General features: G+C 38.8%; 1 protein-coding gene across 1 annotated transcript in view; it reads right to left on the bottom strand.

Moving 5' to 3' along the window:
* Nucleotides 1-25,801, bottom strand: part of NOX3 (NADPH oxidase 3) — a 39,421-nt gene that overhangs the window by 3,089 nt on the left and 10,531 nt on the right. The window contains exons 5-11 of the mRNA XM_036380705.1: nucleotides 24,678-24,823; nucleotides 21,477-21,658; nucleotides 18,582-18,711; nucleotides 15,358-15,450; nucleotides 14,036-14,289; nucleotides 10,420-10,582; nucleotides 2,642-2,788 (exon numbers count right to left, since the gene is read on the bottom strand). Coding sequence (XP_036236598.1) covers nucleotides 2,642-2,788; nucleotides 10,420-10,582; nucleotides 14,036-14,289; nucleotides 15,358-15,450; nucleotides 18,582-18,711; nucleotides 21,477-21,658; nucleotides 24,678-24,823 — 1,115 coding nt within the window. The remainder of the gene's footprint in view (nucleotides 1-2,641; nucleotides 2,789-10,419; nucleotides 10,583-14,035; nucleotides 14,290-15,357; nucleotides 15,451-18,581; nucleotides 18,712-21,476; nucleotides 21,659-24,677; nucleotides 24,824-25,801) is intronic.

Genomic DNA, 25,801 nt, shown 5'->3' with positions numbered 1-25,801 from the left:
AGCACTGGAAAAGGCTGCCCAGGGAGGTTATGGAGTCTCTTTCTGGAGATATTCAAAACCCATCTGGACAAGTCCCTGTGTAACCTGCTCTAGATGACCCTGCCTTAGCAGGGGAGGTTGGACTCCAGGATCTCCAGAGGTCTCTTCCATCCCTAACAATTCTGTGACTCTGTGTAAAACCCTCAATGTTTTGAATTTTCTCCTCAGGAAGAGGTAGGTACAGGAAGTGGATCACCTCAGGTGAAGCACTGAACCAAGTGATTTTCTCAGCTCCCAAGTGCCAGGAAAAAAATCCTTCTTTTCATGGGCATTTACTGTCCTTCAGCTCCTATACTGCACCCATTACTGTGCTGTCTGGGTACTTCCCAGGTGCATTTAAAAACAAAAACCACTGTCACTCCTAACTGTACTGCTCTTCTGTAGGACTAATATGCTTGTTTCCACTACAGACTATCATCATTGCTTCCACTATCAAGAAATTAACAGAGGAAAGTAAGTTAATAATGGACTTTGCATTTGGTTCAGGCCCTAGCATGGACTAAGTATCATAACCACTTTAGCAGAAGTGGTTGCTGAAATTTAGATCCATTTTGTAGGAATACTATATATTTCTTCTTCTAATGATCTTTCATGTTCATTACCAACACAATTATTCTTGTCAAGCAAAGTTGTCACAAGAGGTCATGTTTCTAAAAGCTTCTTCTTGTTAGTTTGAGTCACTGTCATGAAGGATTAGGAATAGTCTAAGAAAGATCTTAAAGTGTTTGGTAAGAGTGGGAGGTAGAAAACTGTGGAATTTTTAATTGTTTGCAGCAAAATTGTCCCGTTGATAAGATGGGCTGTTCTCATTAAGTGGAAGTTTCCCAGGATTTTTGATATTAGCCTTTTTAATAGCTCAGAGTGCTGAGGTTGCCTAGGAGTCCCAGGGGTATTGCAGGGACTTGTCCAAGCAGAGGCAGACCATGTGCCTTATCTGCTTGACCATCTGTAGCCAACATGGAATCTTCAAAGAGCTCAAAGCATTGAACAAACATGTCTGAGGAGTAGAGACTTGTCAGTAAAGGAGGGTGTACTAAAAGGTTTAAAATGCCCTTCTTCCTCCTTGAGTTCAACTTCACTTGACCACTGGTCATCTATATGGTGAGACAGGGAGAGAACCCTTAGAATGTTTTGGTTTTTGCCAGGGGAGAAGTAAAATATCATTCAAATATTACTTGTGCAGAAGCTCAAATTTTGAGGAGTGATGAACAGGAATTTACTAAAAATAAAGTCCTATAAGATTAGGGAGCTTTTTGTGTATCTGAAGATGATGTTACTGAGCACAGTGCCCAGGTCAGAGTGGGAGAAATAGCCACTGAAGAACCTTCCTCTGACAGGAACTGAGAGAGATCATGGGGTTGAAGAGAGGAAGAAGTCCCTCAGAAAAGTGCAGGGCTCACAAGTGAAGAGAGACAGACACCCACCATTGTCAAGAACCATTGTCACCCTACCTGACTTCTGGCCCTATATTTGCCCAATAGAGAAGAGAGGTGATAGCTGAAAGATGAGGGCAGCTTTGTGGTTTTTAGGTTCTCCAATAGCTTCTTTAACAGCAGGTTTTAGGTAATACCCTGTGATATTGCTAATGCAGAGCAGTAGTTTCTATAACTGCCATATACTTCACAATGGGAGTGGATTTTTCTGAATACAGCTTTATGCACATACCTCATTACTTGACAGAAACTCTAAGGAAAGCAGAAAGAAACAATGGGGGTTTTGTATCAGCAGAGGCAGAAAAGGAAAAGCTCTATGAAATCTGTATTTTTTTCATCTCTACTAGGCAGTCCTTCATTCAACAGAGACAGCAGGAAATAAAACAGTAAAGACTTCCCTGTTAGAGGTTTTCTGGCAGGTGCCTGACTTATCACTGCATGATCTGAGTGATCCATTAAAAAGGGAAGAGAGAGAGAGAGAGAGAGAGAAAATCAACACATTTGTGTTTATCTAAAGACTAAAGAGGTTGAACTATATTGACCCAGTCAAAGAATTAAGTGCCTGAGATGGTATGATCCAATGAAATTATGAGATGGCAAATGAAAGTCAATCAGAGAAAATGTCTTTTCAAACAACAAGAATTAGACCATGGAGTTAGTTGCCAAAATTTTCCAATTGCAGTACTTTTCAAAAATGCACTGGATATAAATATATATATGTAACTATGTATATTTATGTGTATGTATATATATATATATATAAGAATTACTACAACAGAAGTTGTATTAAATAATAAGAGTAAATTAAACCTACACTTTTTAGACAGTCTTCAACATTTCAGCACAAAAATATCAGAATCTAATGAAAGACTAAGACATAAACAAAATATCCCTTGATGAGCTCCTGAAAGCTCTATGCACTTTTCTGTGAGACACCTGGTAACAATCTTTGCCCAAGACAAGATGCAGGATTGGAGGAATCACCGGCTTGTTTTCTCATTCCTGTTTTCCTAAATGTGAGATGTAAACAGACATCTTAGGATCTTCATATTTACAGTTATTTTTCTCTCTGCTTCATCCATCATTTATTCAGCTGTTCCTCTTCCATATGTTACCATACTGGAAAAGGAAGGTACATTAACTCTGACTTGTAACAGTTTCATTATTACCTGACTTTCATCCCAGCCAGTAAGAAATATATGATAGCTTAGAAAATCATTTTTCCATTTTTCAGCCATTTTTGTTTCCAAATGGAACAGAAGATCAGCAAACCACTCAAATGCTGATGGGTCTCGACAAATCCAGTAAAAATAAACCTGTCAAATAAAGTAAAGTGATTTAACAACTTCCTAATTACTGGCTCAACTCATTAACCATATAGTGTGTGATTCTTCTCCACACTAAACTTATAGTAAACATAATTGAACATAATTTTGACATTTTAAAATTTTGACTGTCATCTTAAACAATGAGTGGATATATTAATGTGCTAGTGAAAGTAGGCAATGGGCAAGCTTCCCATAAAGCCCTGCCAGTGCATCTCTGCTTTGACTTGTAATACTTAGCCCTTCATTTCTTGCAAGTAATTTGATGATTATTTGAAATTTTGGAATTATTTAATTTCAGTTTTATTCAGCATTGAAGCAAGGAATTCCTTGTTTCTCAAGACCTTATGCCATAGGCTAACTCTTGATGTTGCCAAAAGGTACTTATGTTCTTCAAGTCGTATTCCCTGTATAAAACAGGTGAGAAATAGTGAGAAATAGTCCCTATTCCTTTTTCAAAAATGTATTTCATGTTTAATTTGGAGCAGTTCCTAGGGAAACCTGAAACTAAATTTACAATTGCCAAAGGGGTAAAATGAACTGCTATCCCATGATCGGTTTTGTTAACCCTCCTCTCTGTCAAAAACTGACACAATTTCTTTTATCCAGATTTCACTAGTTTCACCTTTCATCTTTTATGTTTATTGTCTATTGGGTTGGAGAGCCTGTAATCAAAGTTTTGTTCAACAGGTAGAAATTAGAGGATGAGATCAAGTCATCCTATATTTGTGTCTATGGCAAACCAAATGTTCCTGGGATCACTGCCACTGAGAGGCATCCTTTAATCATTCCTATGGCTTATTTTTCCTACTCTATTGCAGTAAATTGAAAATATAGCAGAGTTTGTTGTTTTTTGATTTTTTTTTAAAAGAAGAAGCTAATTTATTAATATCTTGGCATAAGGTAATGCTTGCATAGGAAAAAAAAAATTTCAAACAAGACTGTTAGTCATTGTCCATATGATGATGAGTTTCTATTTCAAGAGTCCTTCCTCTGGCATCTTCAGCTGGAACAGTGGGAGTCCACAAGAACCTTTTTCTGCCCAGTTTTTATAGCCAGCTGGCCCAGGGATCATTGTGACCACTCCTGCATGTGCATGATCTATTGTGATCTGTTGTCTTAGCTGCATATAAAGCATCTTCTAACTAATTAGCTAATTCTAGAAGGCTGTCCTATATGACCACTTCTGCAGGAATGGTTTCTGGTGACCATTTGCAAATGTCCTGTATGTGTACAAGTTAATAAATTTTGCAGCAGGAACTGCCTCAGAACTGATGAAATTCCCTTGTCAGGATCGTATCAGTGCACTAAAACTCAGTCAGGCCCATCAGGAATTACCTTAGAGAGTCTTCAACACCATCATGATTTCCCAGTTGGAAATCTCCTCTAGCAATGCTGTGCTGTGTAGAGGACTGGGACCAGTCCATCCCCTGGTTTCAGCTCAGTGCCTTGTATGAAGCCAACACAGCCCCCCCTCCTTCCCGCCCCAGCATGTTTTCTTCATTCTTCCAGGGTATGTATGACAATGCATCATACTCTCTGCGCCATCAGACAGTCCATGAAATGTAGGATAATCCTCATCATACGTCATGCCACTCCATCAAAAACCCAAACATTATCTCGCAAATGGATGATATTCGGCCAGTACACCCACCAGATACGTTCTTGTTTCAGGTACCATATAGCCCAAATGCTCCTACCCATGGCCAAGCCGCAAGCGTTCCCCAAAGACCCAGAAACTTATCTACTATACACAGCACCCAATCTCGTGAATGAGGAATGTCCCAGTACACCTTTGAATTCCCCTAGTCTACAGGATTTGCCCACCTCCTTGGTAATATTCTCGATCTACAGCCTTCAAGCACTCCCAAGCCAGAGAACACGGTTATCTATTGATCGTGCTTCTCACAAGAACCAAGCTACTCAACGTTATGTGTGCTTTAGGTTATTGTCTTCAGGCGCATACTTTCCCCCTAACCACCAAGCTCTACTTGCTCTTTTGTGCTAGATATGGAGAAATGGAGAAATGGAGAAATGGAGACAACTCAACTGTGAGTTCCTGTTCTACCCAGAGAATGAGTGCCTGAAATTCCCAGGCTGTCTGTCCAGGTACTACCCTGATGTCAGTGTGAAGCACAATTACAAGATAAGTCTGATTGCAGTTCTTATTACTCAGATTCTGCAGCTCTTGCCGCACACTCTACCATTATTTTGACCTGATGGTGCCAAATGTCAAATGGGCCTCTGCAGGCTGTGCATTTTCAAAATTTATCCAAAGAGGAAATTCACAAACATGGAGGAAGTCTAAAAATACACAGTTTCAGATGTGAAAGGAGCAGCAGGAAGGACAATGTATAAGTTTATAAAAACTGAATGATTGGAACTTATTTTATTATGACTGTGATTTTTATTTTGTTGAAAAATCCTTTAGCTTTCTCCAACTCATCTCCTCTGCTCACCAGCCCCTCTGTCTTTTATTGTACTGCAATATCAAAGTTGATCTGGGAAGTATGTTCCCAAGGCAATCATTAACTCTTTTCCACAGGATCAATGGGATAAAAATGCGTATTGGACACTTCTGAAATGAAAAACCAGAGAAAGAAACCAGAAAGCTATAAAGAGATTTCCCAAAGATTTAATATATTAGGTTGTCAGACTTCTGGTAAGGTGGTGGGAGAAAAATGTGGTAATACCATGCTTCAGTGGAAATTTGGTGAAAGACACTAACAGTAATTTGAGATGTTTCCTAGATCTGAGTGTACTGTAAGAGACCATCTGTGGTTTATGTAAGAAATATAAATGATGTATGATCCCAGAAACAGAGATAAGGCATTCAGGGTTAAGTAGGGTATTTTTACAGCCCAGGAATAAGACTGTCTGTGGAACTTTAGTACTAACCATCTTGGCTGTTTGCTTTTTCCCCTTCTGTTTCAATATTTTGCCTTAAATGTGACCTCATTCCTTTATGGAGGGGGGTTGCTGCTGATTTACCCTGGCATAGGTTATGAGAAAAAAGCAAGCCCACTAATGTTCTAGAATTTCAAATTTGTGGCCAACAGCAGCATTATTTTAAATTACCAAAACTAGGTAAGGTTTATAGCCTTAACCTGTATGTAGCTTTTTCTAAGTCCTAAAGTTGTTCTATATACTCAGCACCTCGAAAAACAGCCCACTGAGTGCTGTCAGTCTGTATCACACCATAGCTGTTGATTTGTAGTGAGAAATTTCTTCCCCCAGATTCTACTTGATCATCTTATTTCTCAAGTTTTTTCAGCAGTGCATTTGATGGAAATGTATATTTAGTACATGTGTGTGGAGAGGAGATATGTGTTTCTAAATGAGTAAAGAAATGTTCATTGGGTAGCAATTGGGAGCATGTGGGCAGGACTGGGAGATAAGCACATTCAGGGAAGGAGGAAGGCAAGCTAGCCAATGAGTTGAGACAATACAGTCTTCAAACTGGGGAGCCGGTTTCCAGAACATCAGACTATGCATCTCGAAGGAATGCTTTTAGCTGTTTGCAGGCCTGGCTGTCACAGGAACAGCCAGTCCCACTGGTTGGAACAAGCCACCCCTGGCACACTCCTCTGAGGAAAGGATGCAGCTTTCTGAAGCTGCAAAAATTCCTTGAGCTCATCCTGCGGCACCCATTGCGTTGCCTCTGATTTTCACATTAAGAGGTGGCAGGCATTTGGTGATGAAGAAAGACTGTAATTGTTAGAAGAAATATTTTTGGCTGCGATTATAATCTTAGAAAGAAAAGAGATAGTGAAGAAGTATGGCCTATGGGTAAAAGGAATTAGTTTCCCTTAGATCGAAGAGGACTTCTAGTCTAATATGTTAAAATAAATGATGTTTACAAAGAAGTCTTCCTTTCTTTACACTGGCTGCCCATAGCATAGCACAACATATTACATATATAATTAAAATACAATAAATGCACCAAAAAATTAATCCTTATTAAAACAGCAGAATAAAGTAGCTCCAGTGCATTTATATAATTAAAGATTATTCTGAATCCTGTTTTTTTCTTGTAAGCCTCATACTATTAACTGACTGCAATTATTTAGGACCCTTAAAAATCTGGTTTAGATTTATGTTTCATTAGTCTCCACCCACCCTACTGCCATCAATTGCATTTATCAGCTTGATGGCTTGCCCAAGTAAACTGTCTTAAATTTTCCAAGTACTCTTTTTGCAAATTGAGTTAGATGCAATATTGCTATTAATCAGATCAAAGCTGGGGTTTGAAAAGTTGCTTATTTCTGTAATGCTCTTGCAATTCATGGATATTTATCCTTCAGTTTCCCACATCCTGTATTTTGTACAATGGACAAGAGCAAGAGCTGTGTTACCTCTTTCCTGTAAGGTGAAAGAACATTCTTTGTAAATCAGCTTCCATCATGAGGAAAGTCATTAGTAATTATCTGTTGGAGAGCATTCATCTGTTTCTCCCTGCTCCCTGAGGGCAGAGTTGGAGCTCCAGCTCTGGGCAAAGCCAGCTTTTCACTAAATGGGTGTCAGAGGAGGACATCCCTCTTCCCTGACTCTTGCTGCTCTCTCCTAGGCATGAATATCCCTGCAAAAACCTACACCTGCATGTGGGCACCTCCCTGCAAGCCTCCAGTCCTTCATGCTCTTGGGTATACTGCATTACCTGTGGGCTGTAGCATACAAAAACAAACAAACAAACAAACAAACAAAACAACAACAACAAAAATCTCAGAGGTCATGCAGGAGGGGGATTTGGCAGCCTACAGGAGGCACTGACTTAGGGTGGCAGCAAATGGCCTTTCCCATAAACGCATAACAAGGTTCAACATCATATTCCTAAATTTGAGGCAAAAAGCTTAAACTGTTATCAAAAAAGATCAGAAAGGTGGTTACATTTGGCAGAAGAAAGAGCCTAGGTTTTTAGGTCTTCAAGACAAGATTTTTATGCAGGACTGGAGACTGGGGCAGATATTTACCTCAGGCGTGGAAGTCAGTCCCAAAGCAAATGGAAGAGGCTGATTGTGTTTTCCTTTCCTTGTAGCTGAACTGCCACAACATGCTATGGTTGTTTAAGGTATACATGGATTCAAAAAACAATTAGACTACTCCATGGAAGAAAAAGCCACAAAGGGATATTAAAGACAGAAGTACAGCTTTTGTATCAAGGGGTTACTTAGCTACAAGTCACTCAGTGGTGAGGAAGTGTCCTGTAAAACCAATCACCATCTGATTTTTCTGGTCTGTATACTTTTCTCTAGGTGTTCATGAAGAGCCACCATTGGAGACAGGATATGGGGCTAGATGGATATTTGGTGCTACTCAGTAGGACCCTTCTTATGTCTTTTGTAGGGAAGAGAAAGTGGATGTTTGCTAACACTAGAATCTGATGGATCAGTACAATTTTATCAATTTCAGTAGCAATTGATCTGAAAAATGAAACCACTAATGTGAAAAAAAAAATCGTATTATGCATAACTAGAGCCAGTAGAAACTTTCCAGCCATGCCTGGTAGTACATACAAAAAATGATGGGGAAATGAGGGCTCTAAGGCTTTTTAATTGTGAAGAATCAATTAGATAAATGTATACTCCTTTTGATTTGTTAGGTTTTTTAAATTATACAGCTGCAGACATTATGGAAACTATGAGTATTTATATCTCAACCATATGTGGGCAACACTAAGAAATATTAGTTCAATAACTGTAATGATAGCTGTACTCAAATCAAAATGAAATTGTTTAAAAAAAAGAAAAACCTCTTATTTATTTCCTTAATAGACATTTCTATGGTACTCATCATGGCAAAAAGAGAGTGCTGAATACTTTGAGGAAGATTAAATTATTTGTAATTATACTACAAGTGGAAGCTTTTAACCAATGGAAAAAAAAAGTGGAGCTACCCTGAGATTAATCGCTCTCACTGAGATGACTGCTAAATTTTTTTAAGTAATGCTGTGAACTTCCCCATGACCTTTCATCCACACTTTCAAAATATTTTACCAGCACTGATGAAATTTAGCCTCATAACACCTGTGAAAAATAAACATCGCTATTCCCACTGCACCAGTAAGGAAGCCAAGATATAAAGAAAAGACAAGTAGAAATCCTAATAATTTTGTATTTCACAGGAATTCAGAAAAACTATAGAAAAATATGGAAAAAAATTTCTATTGCAGAAAGGTATGGCAGAATGCATGATGCATTTATCTTTGCAGGCACACTTAGCCGAAATTCTCCCTAATTCTCCCTATGAATGAACACCCTCAAATATTCTATTGATGTGTAGTTAAATTCTGTTCTTTTCCCCTTAAGATAGCAACAATGACAATAATAACAACAACAACACTTTTACTTGTATACATGTAGAATATACATAATCTACATATAAAAAGTTTGTATGCATATGAGTAGCTCTCCTTCCAGTGAAAAAGATCATCCTGGTACAATTGTAGTGTTTGCAAATACACTTCTTTTCTCAAATAGCATGTATTTCCATTTTTATTTCCCTCCCTTCTCAGTGCTTTTTCTGCCTCAAAGATCCCCCCTGGCAATTTGAACCTGTCCTCAACTCTTCAGTTACTAAAATCCCAGATTCTTTTTCAGTGGCAGCTCGTCATTAAGATGCCAGTTTTAACACTCTTTCACTTAAAAAGATCAGCCCCCTGGTCCTGCAATCAGCTCCATATGTATTGACCCTTTCAGAGATCTGTCCCTTCCAATGCAATTTCAATGTTTGTCCTTAAATGTGAAATGTTGAAAGTTCCTGATTCAGCTTTTAAACTGGAAAATGGCCTAAAAGCTGTAAGGTCCACAAGCTACCACTTGCCATGATGGATACGGAAGAGAATGTTTAATGCTGATTTTTTTCTATGCTACCTTCTTGCCCTCACCACACTTCACCTTTTATCTCTTCTTCACCTATAGTCCCCAGTGCTGCCTCACATGCCATTAGCAGAAGGTATGTAACAGGTTAGAAAATTAAGAGTATGTTAATTAATTTGGTGCCATCTTTACCTTATAGATCTGAACATATTTTTTCAACAAAATAATTAAAGTGCTGCGAGGGAGTAATATGCATCTTGATATATGCATCTCATCCGGAGCTTAAATGCCTTTTATATTCCTTCTGTGCTGGTTAATATCCCAACTGTGAGAATGTGAGAAAAGCAGCAAATGGTTGCTGAAGGCAGCCTTCTGGACCAGGACATGCTGCTGAAGGACCCTCCTGAAACTTGCACCTGGGCAAAGAGCAAGTGCTGCCCTTCACTTCTGATTGAGATGACATTGCAGGATTTATTTTTCATAAGAAAGAGGCTAAGTTTCTCTTGTAGCTCCCTAATTATCTCTCTAGCTGTGAAAGACATTCCACAGTTATCTCCAGTTGCTATTGAAAATCTGATCCTTCAAATTTTACTAAAAACATTGCAGCTTGGGCTACCTTCTTTCTTGGAGAATGACACTGACTTCACCCCACAGCAGTTCCTAAGGCAACTGGAAAGGGAGTGCCTGCTTCTCAGAGCGAGTCAAAGCACTCTGCTTTGAGACTCTAGCTTTGAATTGCCTCTCTCCCCTGGCTAAGTAGGCTCACTTGTGGAACTTTTTAATGAAGCAGTAAACTTTTCCACCTACCTTCTGCAGTGCCAGTACTGTGTTAGGGTTGCAGCATTTGTACCAAATGGATTTTAAAATAGAGGCAAATGGTGTGACTCCAATTCCTGCTGCAATACACACACTGACTCGGTAGTGGAAGATGTCTGTGGTTGCAGATCCATATGGTCCATCCACAGCCAGTCTACAGCAAAAAAACATTCAGTCAGGAGTCAACAACACATAAAGTGACAGAAAGGTTAACATTTGTTGGGCTACACATTGTCAAAACTGAATTTCTGTTAAAATAAAAGAGAAAATACATGTCTAAGGCAGCACATAAATTGCCCATACAAATACATTTAATTTTCAGTGAGTGCCATTTAATAGCAAAGCAACTGTCTTCTCTGAAATGAAAGAACAAGAGCACCCATGTGGATTTGGGGCCTGGCCATCTATTTAAGCATGCAATTGCAATTTTCTGGCTTTCTGAAATGTGATTAGTCATATAATTGCATGTCCAAATTTAGCTGTGGAATTTGCATATTTAATTATGAATTACTGAAAAGCATCCTGTTTTAGAGCTTTATTTGTTATATTGTACATATCAAAGTAAAGAGGAACAGATTATATTAATCATTTTTAGAAGTCCTGTATTTGAGTTAAAGTAATAAAGGAGAAGGGGAAAAAGGGTCATCATATGCAAGGGAACTACTATTTTCTCAACTCTTTCTGAAAAAGCAGTATTTCAGGAATATATATTTGGCATAATACTGTACTTAGTATCTGATGTAAAGGCAAAAATGTGTAAGGAGACATGCTTGTTGATATTACTGCCTCCTGTAATCAGTGTTGCTGATGCCAAGAAATTAATTTTGGTCAAAATTTGAGATGAAAAAGATTGTTGAATAATCAGATTAATTCCTTTAGCTACATGAAATGTAAATACACACAGTACTTTGGAGTGCTCTTTCCAGCCCTGTCTTTATACAACATACATGCTTGGAAGATGGTTTCACCAACACCCAGTCCTTATGGAAAAAAAAGGCTTTTTCTTCCTTTTAGATTTTCTGCTGTTTTGTGCTCTTTACTGCATGAATCATTGTTAAAATTTATCCTTAAATAGTACAAATAGGCACACATAATTAAAATGAAGTGTCTTGACAAGAAGAGAAAGGGGGATCCCCAAGCAATGCTACACACAAATATGGGGACACAAGGGTATCTCAAACCTTATTGTTATTTTTAAAAAGTCGTAACAAACATTCACCATTTTATTTCAATATTCAAAATGCCCTGCAAGTGCAGTAGCAAACAAAACAGCTACTCTGGCATAATTGCTAGAAATCTGACCCTAGACATAAAGAATTGGGTTTTTTTAAATATGTGCAATTATTTAGATTATTGCCCAACCCAGTATTTTTTGAGCACTCAAAAATTCCTGCAAAATATGGTTAATTTATGGTATATAACTATAGTGCCTAAGAACAGCTTTCAGATAAGCCTTCTATGTAGTTCAATGTGAGGCTGGAAGCAATTCTCATTGTTGTCAGCAGATTGAGAAAAAATTGATCTGGAAGAAATTTCAAGGATTCTCTAGTCTGTTGCTGTGCTATAAGACAGGTTCAATTATTTCTGAATCATCCCTTGAAGAGATTTGTCTTGTCAGTCTGCTCCTAAATCCTCAGGTGACAGAGATCCCATCATTGGTTTGAATGCTTTACTCAGCCACAGATACACAGCTGAGCCAAACACAAAGCCTCAGAGAAGCAGGGAGGAGAAAGAGGAGAAGGAGAAACTGAGCTATGCAACTCATTCATTTGATCTAGACAGAGTGGACAAAGGTAGGAAGATTGTAAACAAAGTGCCAAAAAAAATTATATTTGCATTTGCCAAGGAGATGTATAAAATAGGGTTATGGACTTTCTTACTGTGGTTTGGATTGTCCATATTCTTCCTATCCATTTCATTAGAAAAGAAATTAGATTCATGGGGAAGGTAGGAGAAATATTTAGTTTTGAAAAAGTATTATTAACAGATTCTGTGATTATTTTTAGAATTTAAGCATTTGCTGATCACCATGATGATTGTGTAGTACTCCTGACTGTGAGAGTAGTTAGATTTTGGGGCAGTGTATTAAACCAGCAATTAAGTCAGCCAAAATCCTGAAGAGACATAACATGGAACTTAATTATTTTCACATTAATAGCCTATTCCATGGCTTTAGCTCCCAAATTTGTCAGAAATCACAACTCTCTTTGCCACCTATATATATGTATGAACATTTATTTTAATCCTCTTTAAGAAATTAAAAAACACACATTTTATTCTTAACCCTACCTTATTATTCAGTTGCTATGTCTTCTGTCTTCTGCACAGCCTTTGCTATATGTTATTTTTTTAATATAGTCACGAGTTTGGTGTATAACTTTAGATATTGAAACTGTGAAAAAGACCTGTTTTTTGCTTTATTGCTAGTTTAACCACTGAAATATTGTTCTTAGTATATTGCAAGAAAGAAACTGAAGGATGTCATTAGGCACCCTAATGAGATTAAAAAGAGAAGTGTTTATATATGTCAGTACTGTTAATTTCAACCCTGCATTGTGGCAAGCAACATCTGATAACTTTTTTCTCTTCCTCATTTTTTACACTTGCTGTCAATCACTTTGAACAATTTTTGCTCCAGTTCTGCTGAAATGGCATACTTCTCATTCCATTTGACTTTAACAAAGGCACTGATTTCATTTCTAATTCTTATTAACTGATACAATGCAAGGACTGGACCGGATTTTCCTGTCTGCACCCAACCTCTAATAAAACCCTGCAGCTCACTCAGTGATGTCTATGAGCTTTCCAGGGAGAAATCAGTCCCTGCAGTCCCAGGCCCTACATACTCCACTAGAATTTAAATGATCCTATGCTGGGCTCTTCTTTGCTGAAAATCTCCCCTATTCCTGCAAGCAGTGCAGAAGCAGAGCTACGTGGTTTGAATCCATTCAGTACAGAGCCAGATCCTTGGCTGGAGTAAGTCAGGATGGCTCCTTTGACTTCAGAGGATCCCTGCCTGACTTGGAACAACAGAGAATCAACTTTCTGCTTGTATTAAGATGCCAAAAATACATAATTTGAACACGAATAATCTTTATAAAGTGGAGCAGGGTTTGGAAAATAGAGACAAGGTCAAAGGAGAAAGAAGTAAGGTTTAGGCAGATGTTTCAGGGACCGCAAAATATCTAAGTAACTGAAAGGGAAAATCTAGAATTTTTGGATATTAAGTGATGGGTACCATAAGCATAGAGGCACAAATCTAGCAGATATCTTCCAATGTCATTTATTAAACAACTGTCTTCCAAAATAGGTATATTTAGGTGTAGATATAGGTGTTAGAGATCCAGATGGAAGCAACAGAGATAAAGATCATGATATGGACTTTAAGTCTTGGATTAGTCATCACCTCCTTTTGGTAGCTTCTGGCCCTAGTTCATGCCTAGTAGTTTGTGGTGTTTTTTAGCATAATGCTGAATTTATGAATCCAGAACTACAATCTAATAATGTATCATAAAAAACATATGCAAAATTAATTAAAGGTAAAATGTTAGCATTTATTTTAAAATGTAGAAATAACATTTTAAAACATATAGTCTCTTATTCAAACCTTGGTAACATCCACAATTCCTTCAGAGCTTTTTCCTCTGCTCCAAAGGCCTTGAAGAGGGCTGCAGTCCAGTCCCCAACGAGCCGTATGTGGACGCTGAAGTAATCCTCCTCGGGAGCTGAGGTGAGGGTGAAAGGGTGCCACTCCAGCTGTGAGACTGACGGGCACTGTAGGAATATATACTGGCCAGCTCCCATTTTAAAGCCATGTTTCTTCATGTGGATCTCAAGGACTCCCGAGGAATGTGTCACCACCTAAAGAATGATAAAGGGATAAATTTTATTTTCATTCAGAAGGGTTAATGTTTGTTTTCATTAGGTCACAGATATCCTAACCTGCGTGTTGCAGTGTTGTTGCCCAATGGCTTGAGAGCATGTACAGTGTTATATATATTGTACATGTACAGAGCATGTAAAGTATGTATTGTAGGACAGCTTGGCTTCTGAGTGCGAGACACAGAGAAAAGGTTGTAACAATTCAACAATTTGTCAATTTTCTTGGTATAACCTGTGCAAAATATAATTCTAATATAATTAGAATAATTCCTTAATTCCTAGTTTTGCTCTCATGTAACACTGTTAACTCTGTGGGATTACAAAGAAAAAAGCACAGGGAGCTCAATTCTAATACACTTTTATAAAGAGGTAATCTCAGTTAAGCAGCAGTTTTGTATGTCACCTATAATATATTGAGATTCTCAGATCACAGCCACTCTGTGAAATCAGCAGCAGGACTTATCCAACATCCTGTTCCCCTCACACAAGATACACCTGTTCCTGATCCCTGGCATGACACACGTGGACTCATTTGCTTCAGTAGCAACATCCTCAGTCTATTCTGGTGTGATTTAAATAGTCCCTTGGCACATAGCTGGGGGAAATTGTTACAGTGGTATTAGTGGAGCTTTGACTATATATGCTAACTGATCATATAACCCTTCATCTCCTTGGAAGACTACAGATTTTATAGTAAAAACTGTGTGCTGCTACTGAAGTCAAGGTAGTCTCTGGCCTTAACTGCAGTGGAACATGGTTTTAGTTCATTAAAAGGGAGACCACAAACAGATGTTTGTGTTATGGTGGTGTAAAGTCCGGTATTCATTAATCAAGTTTGGTCCCATATGGAATATTCTTATGGATTTGGTATTGGAATAAATGCAAAATGTAAAATCAATACTTGGCTGAAAACATGGTAATGAGTGAAAAGTTGCTGAAGCTAGGAGTGAAAAATGAGGTCCCTAATATAGAGAGGTTAACTAAAAACAATAAAAAACAATTGACATAATGGGGTTTTTTTGCAGATATGTGAGCTATGTTACATACCTTAGTAATTATGACTTCCTGTCGAAATCTCCAAAACCTAACAATTCTTTCACAGATGTACAACACCATAGGACTTAAAACCCACTTCCAAGCCTGTAGAAAATTCCATATTAAAAAGCAATGTTTATTTGAATGTCTACAAAATTACTTTGCTTTTCTGGTTTAAATCAGCAGGTAGCCTAAAATGAAATTACTTGATTTTCTGTGATTTTTGGTTTATCTTTCTCAAGAGAGTATTTGCGTTGCTGCTGTAGCTGTTCTGGCTTTCTTGTGGAATAGACATATGGGACTCCCTCACAAACACAGTCCAAAAGCAGTGCTAATATCTATCTGTACTCTGGCCAAGAAGAGTCCCTTAAAATGTTTTCCTATTAAAAGGTAAAGGATTAATCTATTTAGGTGTCGTTACATACAGTTGTCATTGGACCTGAAGCTGTATGGATGCATACAGTTATACAATATTACCCATAGACTTACCTTTATTTTTTTTGCCCAAAGTCTAAAGTATTTCAAAGCAGGCAGATAGGAGTAGCTGTTATTGTCAGCTGTGAGTTCTCTGATGGTGCATGAGAAAACATTAAGTCTCAAATATTCAATTAGAGAAATGGGATACATTTCCATTTAATCCATTAGTCAACTCTTTATCAATAAATGGGGATTTTTTTGATCTGGGATACTGAGTTGGTCATACTTTTAAGTATAGCAGATGATTGCTGCGCTTGTACTTGCTAATCCTATGTACTGATCTGTAACAATCAGAGATACTTGGCTATTCAAGTATACGAGCTGATCATTTCACTGAGTTGCACTGATAGCTAAGATAATTAGATATAATTGAATCTTCATGATTTAAAAAGAGTGTGGTTTTTTCCCCAGGAAGAGACACTGTTTTATTTCCACTTTCGTTAATTACACTGCTTATTCTAGCAAACTGAATACTCCACAATCATGTGGCTTTTAAAATTGCCAAAGAGTAACTTTACTTGCTGAAACATTGACTTTGCTCCACAAGCTGGGTAGCGAGGGTTATAAAGTATCTTTTATGAGAAGCAAGCCATAAAATTATGTGACTTCCTTAGAAAGTGCTAAGAGGAGGAATGGCAATTTCCCAAGGTTAATTCTTGAAAATTAAATTAAAAAAAAAAAATCAGGATTTAATAATGGGAAGAAACCAGCATAAGCTAGAAGATTCTCAGCTAAAGCAGAAACTCAACACATCCGTTGTCCCTAAATACTACAGGTGTCTCTGCGCAGTGGGTAATCTCATGTCTTGAATACATTTGCATATATCAAGGCACAATAATGATGAGACCTGTTTTTCCTCCCTTCCATTTGTGCTACCTGTAAATAAAAGCATGTGACAGGAATGATAAGGTTGCAGGCTACCCTGGGCGAGAGCTCAGCTGGGATTTTAAATGTGCCATCACTCCAGTGCAACGGAGCATTCAATCCAAAACGTCTCTTGGCTGGGTTGGGACAACAGGGCATCCACCACGGGCTCCTAAGCTACATGGCTCCTGGCTGGCTAATCAGGGCATCAGTATTCTTGCCCCGGCAGTGTTTCCCCCTGTAATGAGAATGAACTGAGATAGGGCAGTGATGGCCCAGGTGAGGCTGTGAGGACAAAAGTCCGGACACCTCGGGTGCAAGGGAGGTGCTCCATCATCCTCAGCAGAAGCCAGACTGGGCTGCTTCCTACCTGCTGAAATATGGAGCAGGGGAGCAGGTGTGATGGGACTGAGAGAGGGCTCTGTTGTGGGGGCTAGTGCCCTCTGGACACTTCACAGTGTCCCAGCCAAGCACAAGGCTGTCCCCTCCCTGCTCCAAGGCTGTCCCACCTGCACCAGCCCCTGCAAGCACTGCACAAACCTCTCCATGGCTTTTTAGCCTCTGAGTGAATCTGTGCTGTTTGTCTGTGGTGTCTAGCGGGTATCACACCATAGCACATTAGACATCCAGCAAGGCACTGTTCATATAGATGATCTATATGCCATATGGTATTATCACAATTCATTTAAAGTAATGTGACTTTGCAAGTATGGCCCTGGGTATGCAGGAAAGTGTGACAAAATAGGTTTAACACAGAGAAGTGGAAGTTCTTTCCGGTTAGTTTTATGATAATGAATGTCAAGACATGCTGTTGGAAGCAAGCTTGTGTCTGTATTCATGGTGCGTAGCCATGTATTGATTTTTATGGTGACATTGTAGCTGAAAGTTTTAGAGAGGCATTCATTTTCTCATTAATATGCAGGTTGGATAGTGGCTAACAATAGTTTAGTTTAAGAAAAATCTATGTCAGCCATTAAAAGAGCTACCAGACACTGAATGCTAATTTTTCTCCTTTAGGATTTCCTTTGGTATGCTTTTTTCTTTTTGGAAGAAACAACAGAAACTTGCATATGAGCAACCTAAATCTTGAGCTGAAAATGTTAAATGATTTTGTTTGTATGCAAGACATCTGACATACTGTACAAGTCTGCTACTTAATTACCCCCTGTGGATTTGCAATCTTGTTCTAGCAAAATCACCCTTCCGTGGGACATTTTTCCTGCCTTTTGCCTTTCCCTTTCATAATTCATTGTTTCAAATTCTCTCCTTTTTACCTAACTTAAGACATCAAGACTGGACAGTATGAAGCGTGTGGCCCAAAGCAAGGACATGATTTTCTCTGCACCTTGTTCTCCCTTGGTATTTAAACTACCAATACTAAAGTACTGTTAGTTAAAAGAAAAATAATAATATTAATTTGCATCCCTAGCTTTACAGGTCTATTGTATTTTCTGTATCTCTACCCTTATAAGGTTTTCACTTGGAGGATCTCTTTGTGCAGTGAGCACATCAAGGTGGTGTGATATTGGTGATACTGAATCATTAAAAAAAAATTATACAACAGATCAGAGAGTACAATTTTGATATTCATAACCTTCAAAGAGAGTGTTAGTTAGTGTTTTCTAACTAAAGGATCTTCCAGAAATAAAAATTGCTGTTAATGACACCAAAATTCAAGTATACAAAACTCTTCACCTGCACTGATTACAGAGGAGTTTGGGAGCACTATCTTAATGCACAGGGAGAGATCCTGGAACAGGGATGTGAAGCTCCTCTCTAAACATGACACTAAGTGCCAGTCACTGGCATACTCACTCCAGCCCCCACTCCCTAAGACATTTGGCCTCCCAAGAAGGGACAATGTGTTAAAAGCAGAAGACAAGCATCACTCTTACCACAGGTTTGTTGCCAGAGAACTCTGGCAAAGGGCACTGGGTGGCGTTCTCCCATTCCCAGTAGTGATCTTTACAGTAGGTGACATTGTGAAGCAGCAGACTCTGGGGTGTCTGACCTCGGACAAGCTGACTTAAAACAAAAAAGTTCATCAATGATATGTTTCTTTCCAAGGTTTCTGTGTTTCTCTAGGTTTTGCAGTCATAATCAAATGCCAGTTCTGAGATAAATGAAAGTTTGAGAATTGGCCATTTCATTTCAAACCTGTTCTGCTCTCATGTTCAAATTATCTTTCCTTTAGTTTGCAGTGAATTTTTGACCAAAGGCAAGAAGTGTGCTGTAGTATTGGTGTCCATCAGTGCAGCTGAAATGGAGAGAGCCCTTGCACAGAAAACATGCATTTTACTGTATGTGGCAAAATTTGATTTCCAAGTTCTTTGCAGTAGGCTCTTTGACCTCCTCTGTATTTGAGCATCTGGGAGTGTTTAGTAAAGTGATAAAATTTAATAGTGACAGACCTTCTCTTTCCTTTACTGCTTTCTAAATGTATTTTTAAAAGCTATGAATAAAGTTGGAGGAGTGTAATTAGATGTATAATCTCTAAATATACAAAATTCTAGCTTGCTTACTTCTGAGAATGTTAAGTATGTGAATTTTTAAAAATATATCAATCTTGACTGTTTAGTTTAAATATGTTTCACCTGATGTTGATTATGGGCAGAGAAGGAAGATTTTTATGGGGAAATCCTGTTTGTTTCATATTGTTTCTCTGAATTTTCCCTTCCACACTTAGTTTGCCTCTGATGCTTGTTCAGACAGAAAGAAAAGGAGTTAGGAGTTTTGAGTGAGGTTTGTGCAGCCACCTGGGAAGGAGTAAGAAGTGGAAGGGGAATGAAACCTTGGGGTTTGACTCTTTTTATTAGCAGGGGTTGCTCTGGGGCAGGAGGAAGCTCTGTTGCAGTGCTCTCCCAGCCTGGAGCAAGCAAAATGCTCATTGAATGGTATTGACAGGGCTCTTCAGCCAGTGCCCCAGTTCTGGAGCAATTTCTGGCTGAGTAGTGCTGGTCAGCTGGCTAGACAGAGGGAGCTTACAAAGCTGAAGGTATCAGAGGGTTCATTAGAGTTGTTTGAAATTAGATTCTAAAAGTTTTGCCAGAGAGAGGGGGGCATTTTAATCAGTCCAGGATAAAGTCTATAGTGTTTGCTTGCAGCTCTGTGTCTGTAAAATGGGACTAATTAATTGGGCCAACTTCAGGAACACTAAAGCCAAACTGGATGTGGCAACTCTCAAACCACAAGGGAAGAGGTGGGGAAAGTAACACACAACAAAACATTGCACTGGCCTGTTCCCTGCCTCATGATGAAGCATCCATGTACATCCAGAGAACAGGCACATGCACATGCTGCCATGGGCTAGGAAGTTCCACTCTGTCAAAGAATCCTGGTCTGTACATACTTTAGTGGTGGGCAATAGCATCTGAATATTTTATGAAATAGACATAAAAAGTGTATTATGATCACAAGGACAGGCTGGTAGGGGTTTTAGCAACCTGGTCTAGTGGGAGGTGTCCTTTCCCATGGCAGGGGGGCTGGAACTAGATGGTCATTAATGTTCTTTCCCACACAAACCATTCTGTGATCCTGTAAACACCAAATGACTGCCCTTGGATACAAAAATCTTAACTACAGCTTGCGGCCATGTGCACACAAGCTAGCCAGCAGGAAAAGATCCATGGAGCAAAGCAATCTTTGTTGAGGGCCCTTCACAGGACATTATTGAGGGCTACCTATGGCTTAGGACCAGGTCTGGCTTGGTCATGTGAATGGATCACTTGTTAGCTCTTGGAACACAGCCATGTGTTTCTGTCACTGTATTTCCACCCCAAACACTGGGTTGTGCAGCCAGGGACTGTACCATGGTATGAGCCAAGTCCAGGGGGTGAGGAAGAGCGTGAGATTTGCCTCAAAACTGCACTCCCTGAATGAAAATGTGAATGTAGATTAACATGAATGCTATCATGCATAATGAGAAAAGGAAGTGGAAGATAGCACACAAGGGAGAAGAAGATGATTGCAGTGGAGCTGGAAACAGAAGATGAAAATGTTTTCAGCTCTAAGCACCTTGCTGCTCTCACTCTGCATTGACAGAGGATTTATCAGTCCCTGAGGTTCTCAGGGAAGGTCCCATGCATCTGCTGTCCCTCACTGTAAGAACCAGAGTCCTCTACTAAGATGACAGACCTTTCTTTTGTGCTAAGGAACAGGGAGAGAAACAGCAACCAGGCAGTCATCTCTGTCCATAAAAGTTATCTGGCTGGGCTAGTCATAAGCCTGACTTGTTTGTTACTGTAGTGCTTTAAACCTGATTTGTAGTATAGTACCTAGCACTACTACACAGTATGTCTGTATGGTGAGGAAATTTGGGGTTCTGGTCCTTGCAAGAGAAAGGTCAAAATCACTTTACATTTATGGAGGCAGAGGAGAATGGCCACAGAGACACCAACTATAGGGTAGATGACATGCTGAAAGCTTCTCAAGCTTCTACAAGGTCTCTTGAAAAATGCCTTACAAGAGCTATGAGCATAAGGTCCATCCCTTACTAATTTGAACCCACAAAGTTTTGATTCCTGATCTGTAATGTCCCCAGTTTCCAAGTATGAAAGTTCATTCATTGATAAGGTACAGGTTGTAAGGTGGTAGAAGAGTGGCTGAATAAACTGAAGGATGCTTTAATTCCTCAGAAGAGTGATGTATTTTAATTTCAGAATGTTTTCATTTTGCAAACTCCCCAAAGATCCCAACAGTTTTTTCATAGAAAAGCATGGGATTGTAGATTTGGATGGTGTTTCATCTCAAACTGTGTACATATACCCCATGTAGTTTACACAAACACTTACCCCATACCATGGACTATTAAACCAATGAAGAAAACCACAAAGAGGTGGTGGGTGTACCAGAAAACCTCATAGCATGACCTTCTGATGAGCTCAGTGGATGAAGTCATGATCAGAATTAAAGCCACAGTTATCACAACTCCAGTTATTCCAGCTATTGTGGTCAGTACTTGTCCTGTTGTGTTCTAGAATAAGAATACATTATTAGTATTAGTATTAGTAGTTAGTGTTGTTATAACTTATTTTTCTTACTATTTCTGTTACTTCTATTATTGTTACTGTTTCTGCTATTACACCTGAAACCAAAATCTTCAGCATAGGTACAAAACCAGAACAAGACATGGGCAAGGCAATCCTTCATTTCACCACAGAACGGCATTGAAAGACATCCCTCTGCTCTGTTTCTACTCAGGCTTATTCCAAACAGATATTTAAATATTTGCTGCCATTTACTTGTTTCAGGGATTGAAAGAAAGAAATTAAACAGTCTCATTTGTACTTTGATCAATTTTACTTACTTGCACACATAATGAAAATGTGCCACAAATAAAGAAAAATTATCAGAGAAATGAGGAGATTAAACCTAGAAGTCTAATAAAGAAAACAGCACTAGAAACCAGCTTATTTTTGTGAAGTGATAATGTGAGGTGCTATGCACCTGCAACTGTAAAAGTGTGGAACTCTTTTGTGCTTACTTTACTTCAAAGTTTGTGGGCCTGTAGAAGGCCTGAAATGGTACAAAAAGATGGCATACTCTCATTTACCTAAAAAATATATCTTGTTTACCTGTTCCTTACATTTATTTGAAGATACACTGCATAACACTTGGGTTTATTTTTTAAAATACATATTTAAATTAACAGTTTTATACTTGTCAATGAAGAAATATTAATATGCTGTCAGCACAGGTCTGGTATATCTGTCTAAACCCACCAAAATAAACTGAAGTGAGAGTGAAGATGTATTTTGAACACAACTGTCAGATGTTGATTGCAGTTATAAAGTGCAAATCGTGAAGAACAGCAGTAAAAATCTAACACACAAGATGAGAATCAGGCTAAATATGCCATCAGAGTGTAAATGAAGTCCCCATTTGTCCTACAAAGAATCTCTATCTGTCTTCCCAGTGCTGATACACAGGAATGAAGCAGCTCAGCATGTCTTCTGGATCCTGATTTGGTTCTACACCTTAATACACTAGGAGATAAAAAACAACCCTCTATTGTATTTGTAAAGTGCACTCATTTGATATGGAAATCCTAGAGGTGATAAAATTCCACAATGCCATTTTTACAATCACTTTTTACAGTAAAATCATCCTTTCAAATGCTCACACTTGACAGCACACAGTACATTTTCAAATGGGTACCTGTGAAGAGCGTGTTCAGAGCTCATTACATATTAACAGGATTGATCTAGGTGATATTTTGAACATTTCCACTACAGTGGCTAGTTTGGATATTGAGAAAAAAGGCAAAATGTCAAAGACAATACATTGCTTCAATGGCAGTAGGATAACACTGAAAAGAAAGCCTGAATTTTGATCTCAGAACTTTCTTCTCTGAAGTTAGAAACAATCTTTTGTTTGCTTCCCATCATTACTAATTCTGAGTTTAGCTACTGAGACACAAGTGAGTGATAAAAGAAAAATAAATATTAGAGGTTAGAGTAAAATCTAGGCTGCAAATTGAAAGGTAATTGTGGAGTGTATTGCTGTGAGAAATCTGAGAAAGAAATTCAAAATATCCTAACCTTCTTCCTCAAGGGTATTTAGAATCTTAGTGCTAATTAGAGGCCTACCTCACAATTATTTCACTATGGAAATGCTTAGTGGAGAAAAAAAATCCTTACTGAAAGATGGTAAGTTCCTGTTCAGAGCTGGGAGCTTTGTTCTGCTCCTGGGGATCACCTCATGGCCATGCAATGGAAGTGGCCACTGGGTGTACTGAAGGACTGGGAAGCTGAGCCCTTGGCTTGCTGTCCTGCTCTGATGAACCTGACTGCTTTGTCAACACTAGCATGAAGACTTTTGCATTCATACCACTGACTGCGTCAATTTGCTTGATTTTCTTCAAATTTGAAATTGTTTTCTTGTTTATTTTGAAAGATGAAAACCCCATGCTATCTAAACTGGAAAGGAAGGAAGAAAAAGCAGGATAAGCCTTGCAGCTTAAAAGCACTGTTGAATACCATCAATGGTTCTCCAGCCATCCTCTCACTTGGGTTCTTGTTTCAGTGGAGCACATCACTGTTCCAAAGAGCACCAATCCATGGTGTTCAGGCAGTCCTTATTCCATGCTGACTGTGTGGGCATTTTCTAAAGAGCAGAACAATGTGCATAGGAGTCTCACCAAGGGCATGTCAGCCCTGGAATGTGTAACTATGAAACAGGATACACAAGGAAACATCTAGCATAAATGTGATGTGTGCTACAATGGAATGTGGGAAAAAAAGCTGATTAACTTTTGCATGGTTTACATGCCTTCTCTGAATGCTCAGCTCTTCTTTATGCCATGAATATTATAAGGGAGAGCTTATAATGCTGTTGTGGCTTATCCAAGAGAGTGGACAGGGGCACAGTCACTTTTTTCCCCCAAACAAGCAGAACCACTTATGGGTTGAGGATCTTGTATCTCTGCTAGTCTCTGAAGAGCACACAGCAGCTCTAGATTCTGCCTGCACTGCCTCCTGTGTGCAGCAATGCCCTGGATGGTTTTGAAAGTGCTCTTCCCTGAGCAGCCACAGTTGACATGTAATGAGGCAGGATCAGCTCCCAGATCAGGAAGGTGCTGCACCACCGTGGGGAGAGAAAAATAGCAAATGCAAAAGCAATATTGTGATGTGCTATTGCTATTTGGTTATTTTTCTTTCTAAAAAGAAGTTTCACTTGTTTCATGTATTGATAGTTTTTAGGTTTTTTAAAATTCTTTGCAGGTTTATTTAATTGCCTACTCTTCACAACACTCCTTATCCTCCCCCCACCAGCTGTCTCCTGACAAACTAATTAAAATACTATAGACATTTCTTTGAGCTTAGTAACCTGAAAATTGCAGCTCTGAGTAAGTGTTTTCAGCTGAAATTGAGGTTAACCTTTGGCAGCACCTTCTCGCTCTGGTTAAAAGGCTTTGAAATACAGTTTTACCGGCAATAGAATCCACAGAGGAAAACTTTTTAGATGAGGAAACCTAAAAAGTGACATCTTACTGTTTCATAGGTCCTGATTGGGTTCAAGTAGCTTTCATTTGGGCTCTTGCCAAGACCAGAAAGTTTATTCCGTAACTCGCCAGCTTCTTTTGACTGGCTGGAATGATACCGCTCGATGTTGATGGAGTGGGCAACAATATGGATGGCTGCAGGAGAGAAAGAGTGGTGTGAAATTACAGGCACACTTGCATATGCCCACAGTGCCAGAAGGAACTTCATTACTCACACTGTGAACTATCTGAAAAGCTCAGGCATAAATTGAGAGTTTTGCATGGATTACGCTGACAATAAAAAAGAGAATTTTATCAACTGCATGTCTAATATGAAGCGACTGCTTCACAGTAGAGAGGATAGGAACAGCAGCAGCCTCACCTCCCAGCTTTACAGTCAAGTGCCCTGCAGTCTCCAGTGTCATCTAAGGAGGACATCTTGAGAGTTGATATAAAAGTGTATGCCTCTGACTTTAAATTGTTCAAAATTAGTTAAATTCATTAAAATTCCTATTTTTAGTTAATATACTAGGATGTACCATGGTTTACCCTTGCTACACAGGACACTAAGTTGACTAGTTTAAGCAAGTTTCCAACTTGCACTAGAGATGCTTTCAAAATCTGTCCCCTATGAACAAGCAGCTGTAGCATTACTTTATGCAGGTGGAGCCTGGGGAAGCCACAGGAACTATGATTTAAAGGGAGAAGAGCAAATCTCAGTGTTAGATCTGATTTGTCCAGAGTATCATATATGACCTCTACTTCTGGCCTGCCCCCGAAAGGTATGTGAAATGGTCAGTTTAGAAAAATTCATTAGCTTGAAGTAAAAAAGTCCCCTGCAACTATTTTCTTGGGTGGAAACAGTATAATTTCAAGAGCTGAAAAGGAAGGACTTTGTTTTATTATTGGATTACATAGATAAAGTTGTAATCAAGCTAGGTGCAGAGTTTCATTTTTCAATATGAGAGATTCTCAAATCCATTACATGCAATTTGTAATTAATGCAAGATATTAAATGCCAAAGGATGAAAAAATGACAATGAAAGATAATGATATGTTTACAGCACAGCTATTTCTAGTTTTTATAATTAGCTTCCTGTTATCATCTCTCCTTCAGTGGTTATCTGTTTCTGT

Source organism: Molothrus ater, chromosome 3 (assembly GCF_012460135.2).
Source record: "Molothrus ater isolate BHLD 08-10-18 breed brown headed cowbird chromosome 3, BPBGC_Mater_1.1, whole genome shotgun sequence".
NCBI lineage: Eukaryota > Metazoa > Chordata > Aves > Passeriformes > Icteridae > Molothrus > Molothrus ater.
This window is presented reverse-complemented; position numbering and strand designations above follow the sequence as displayed.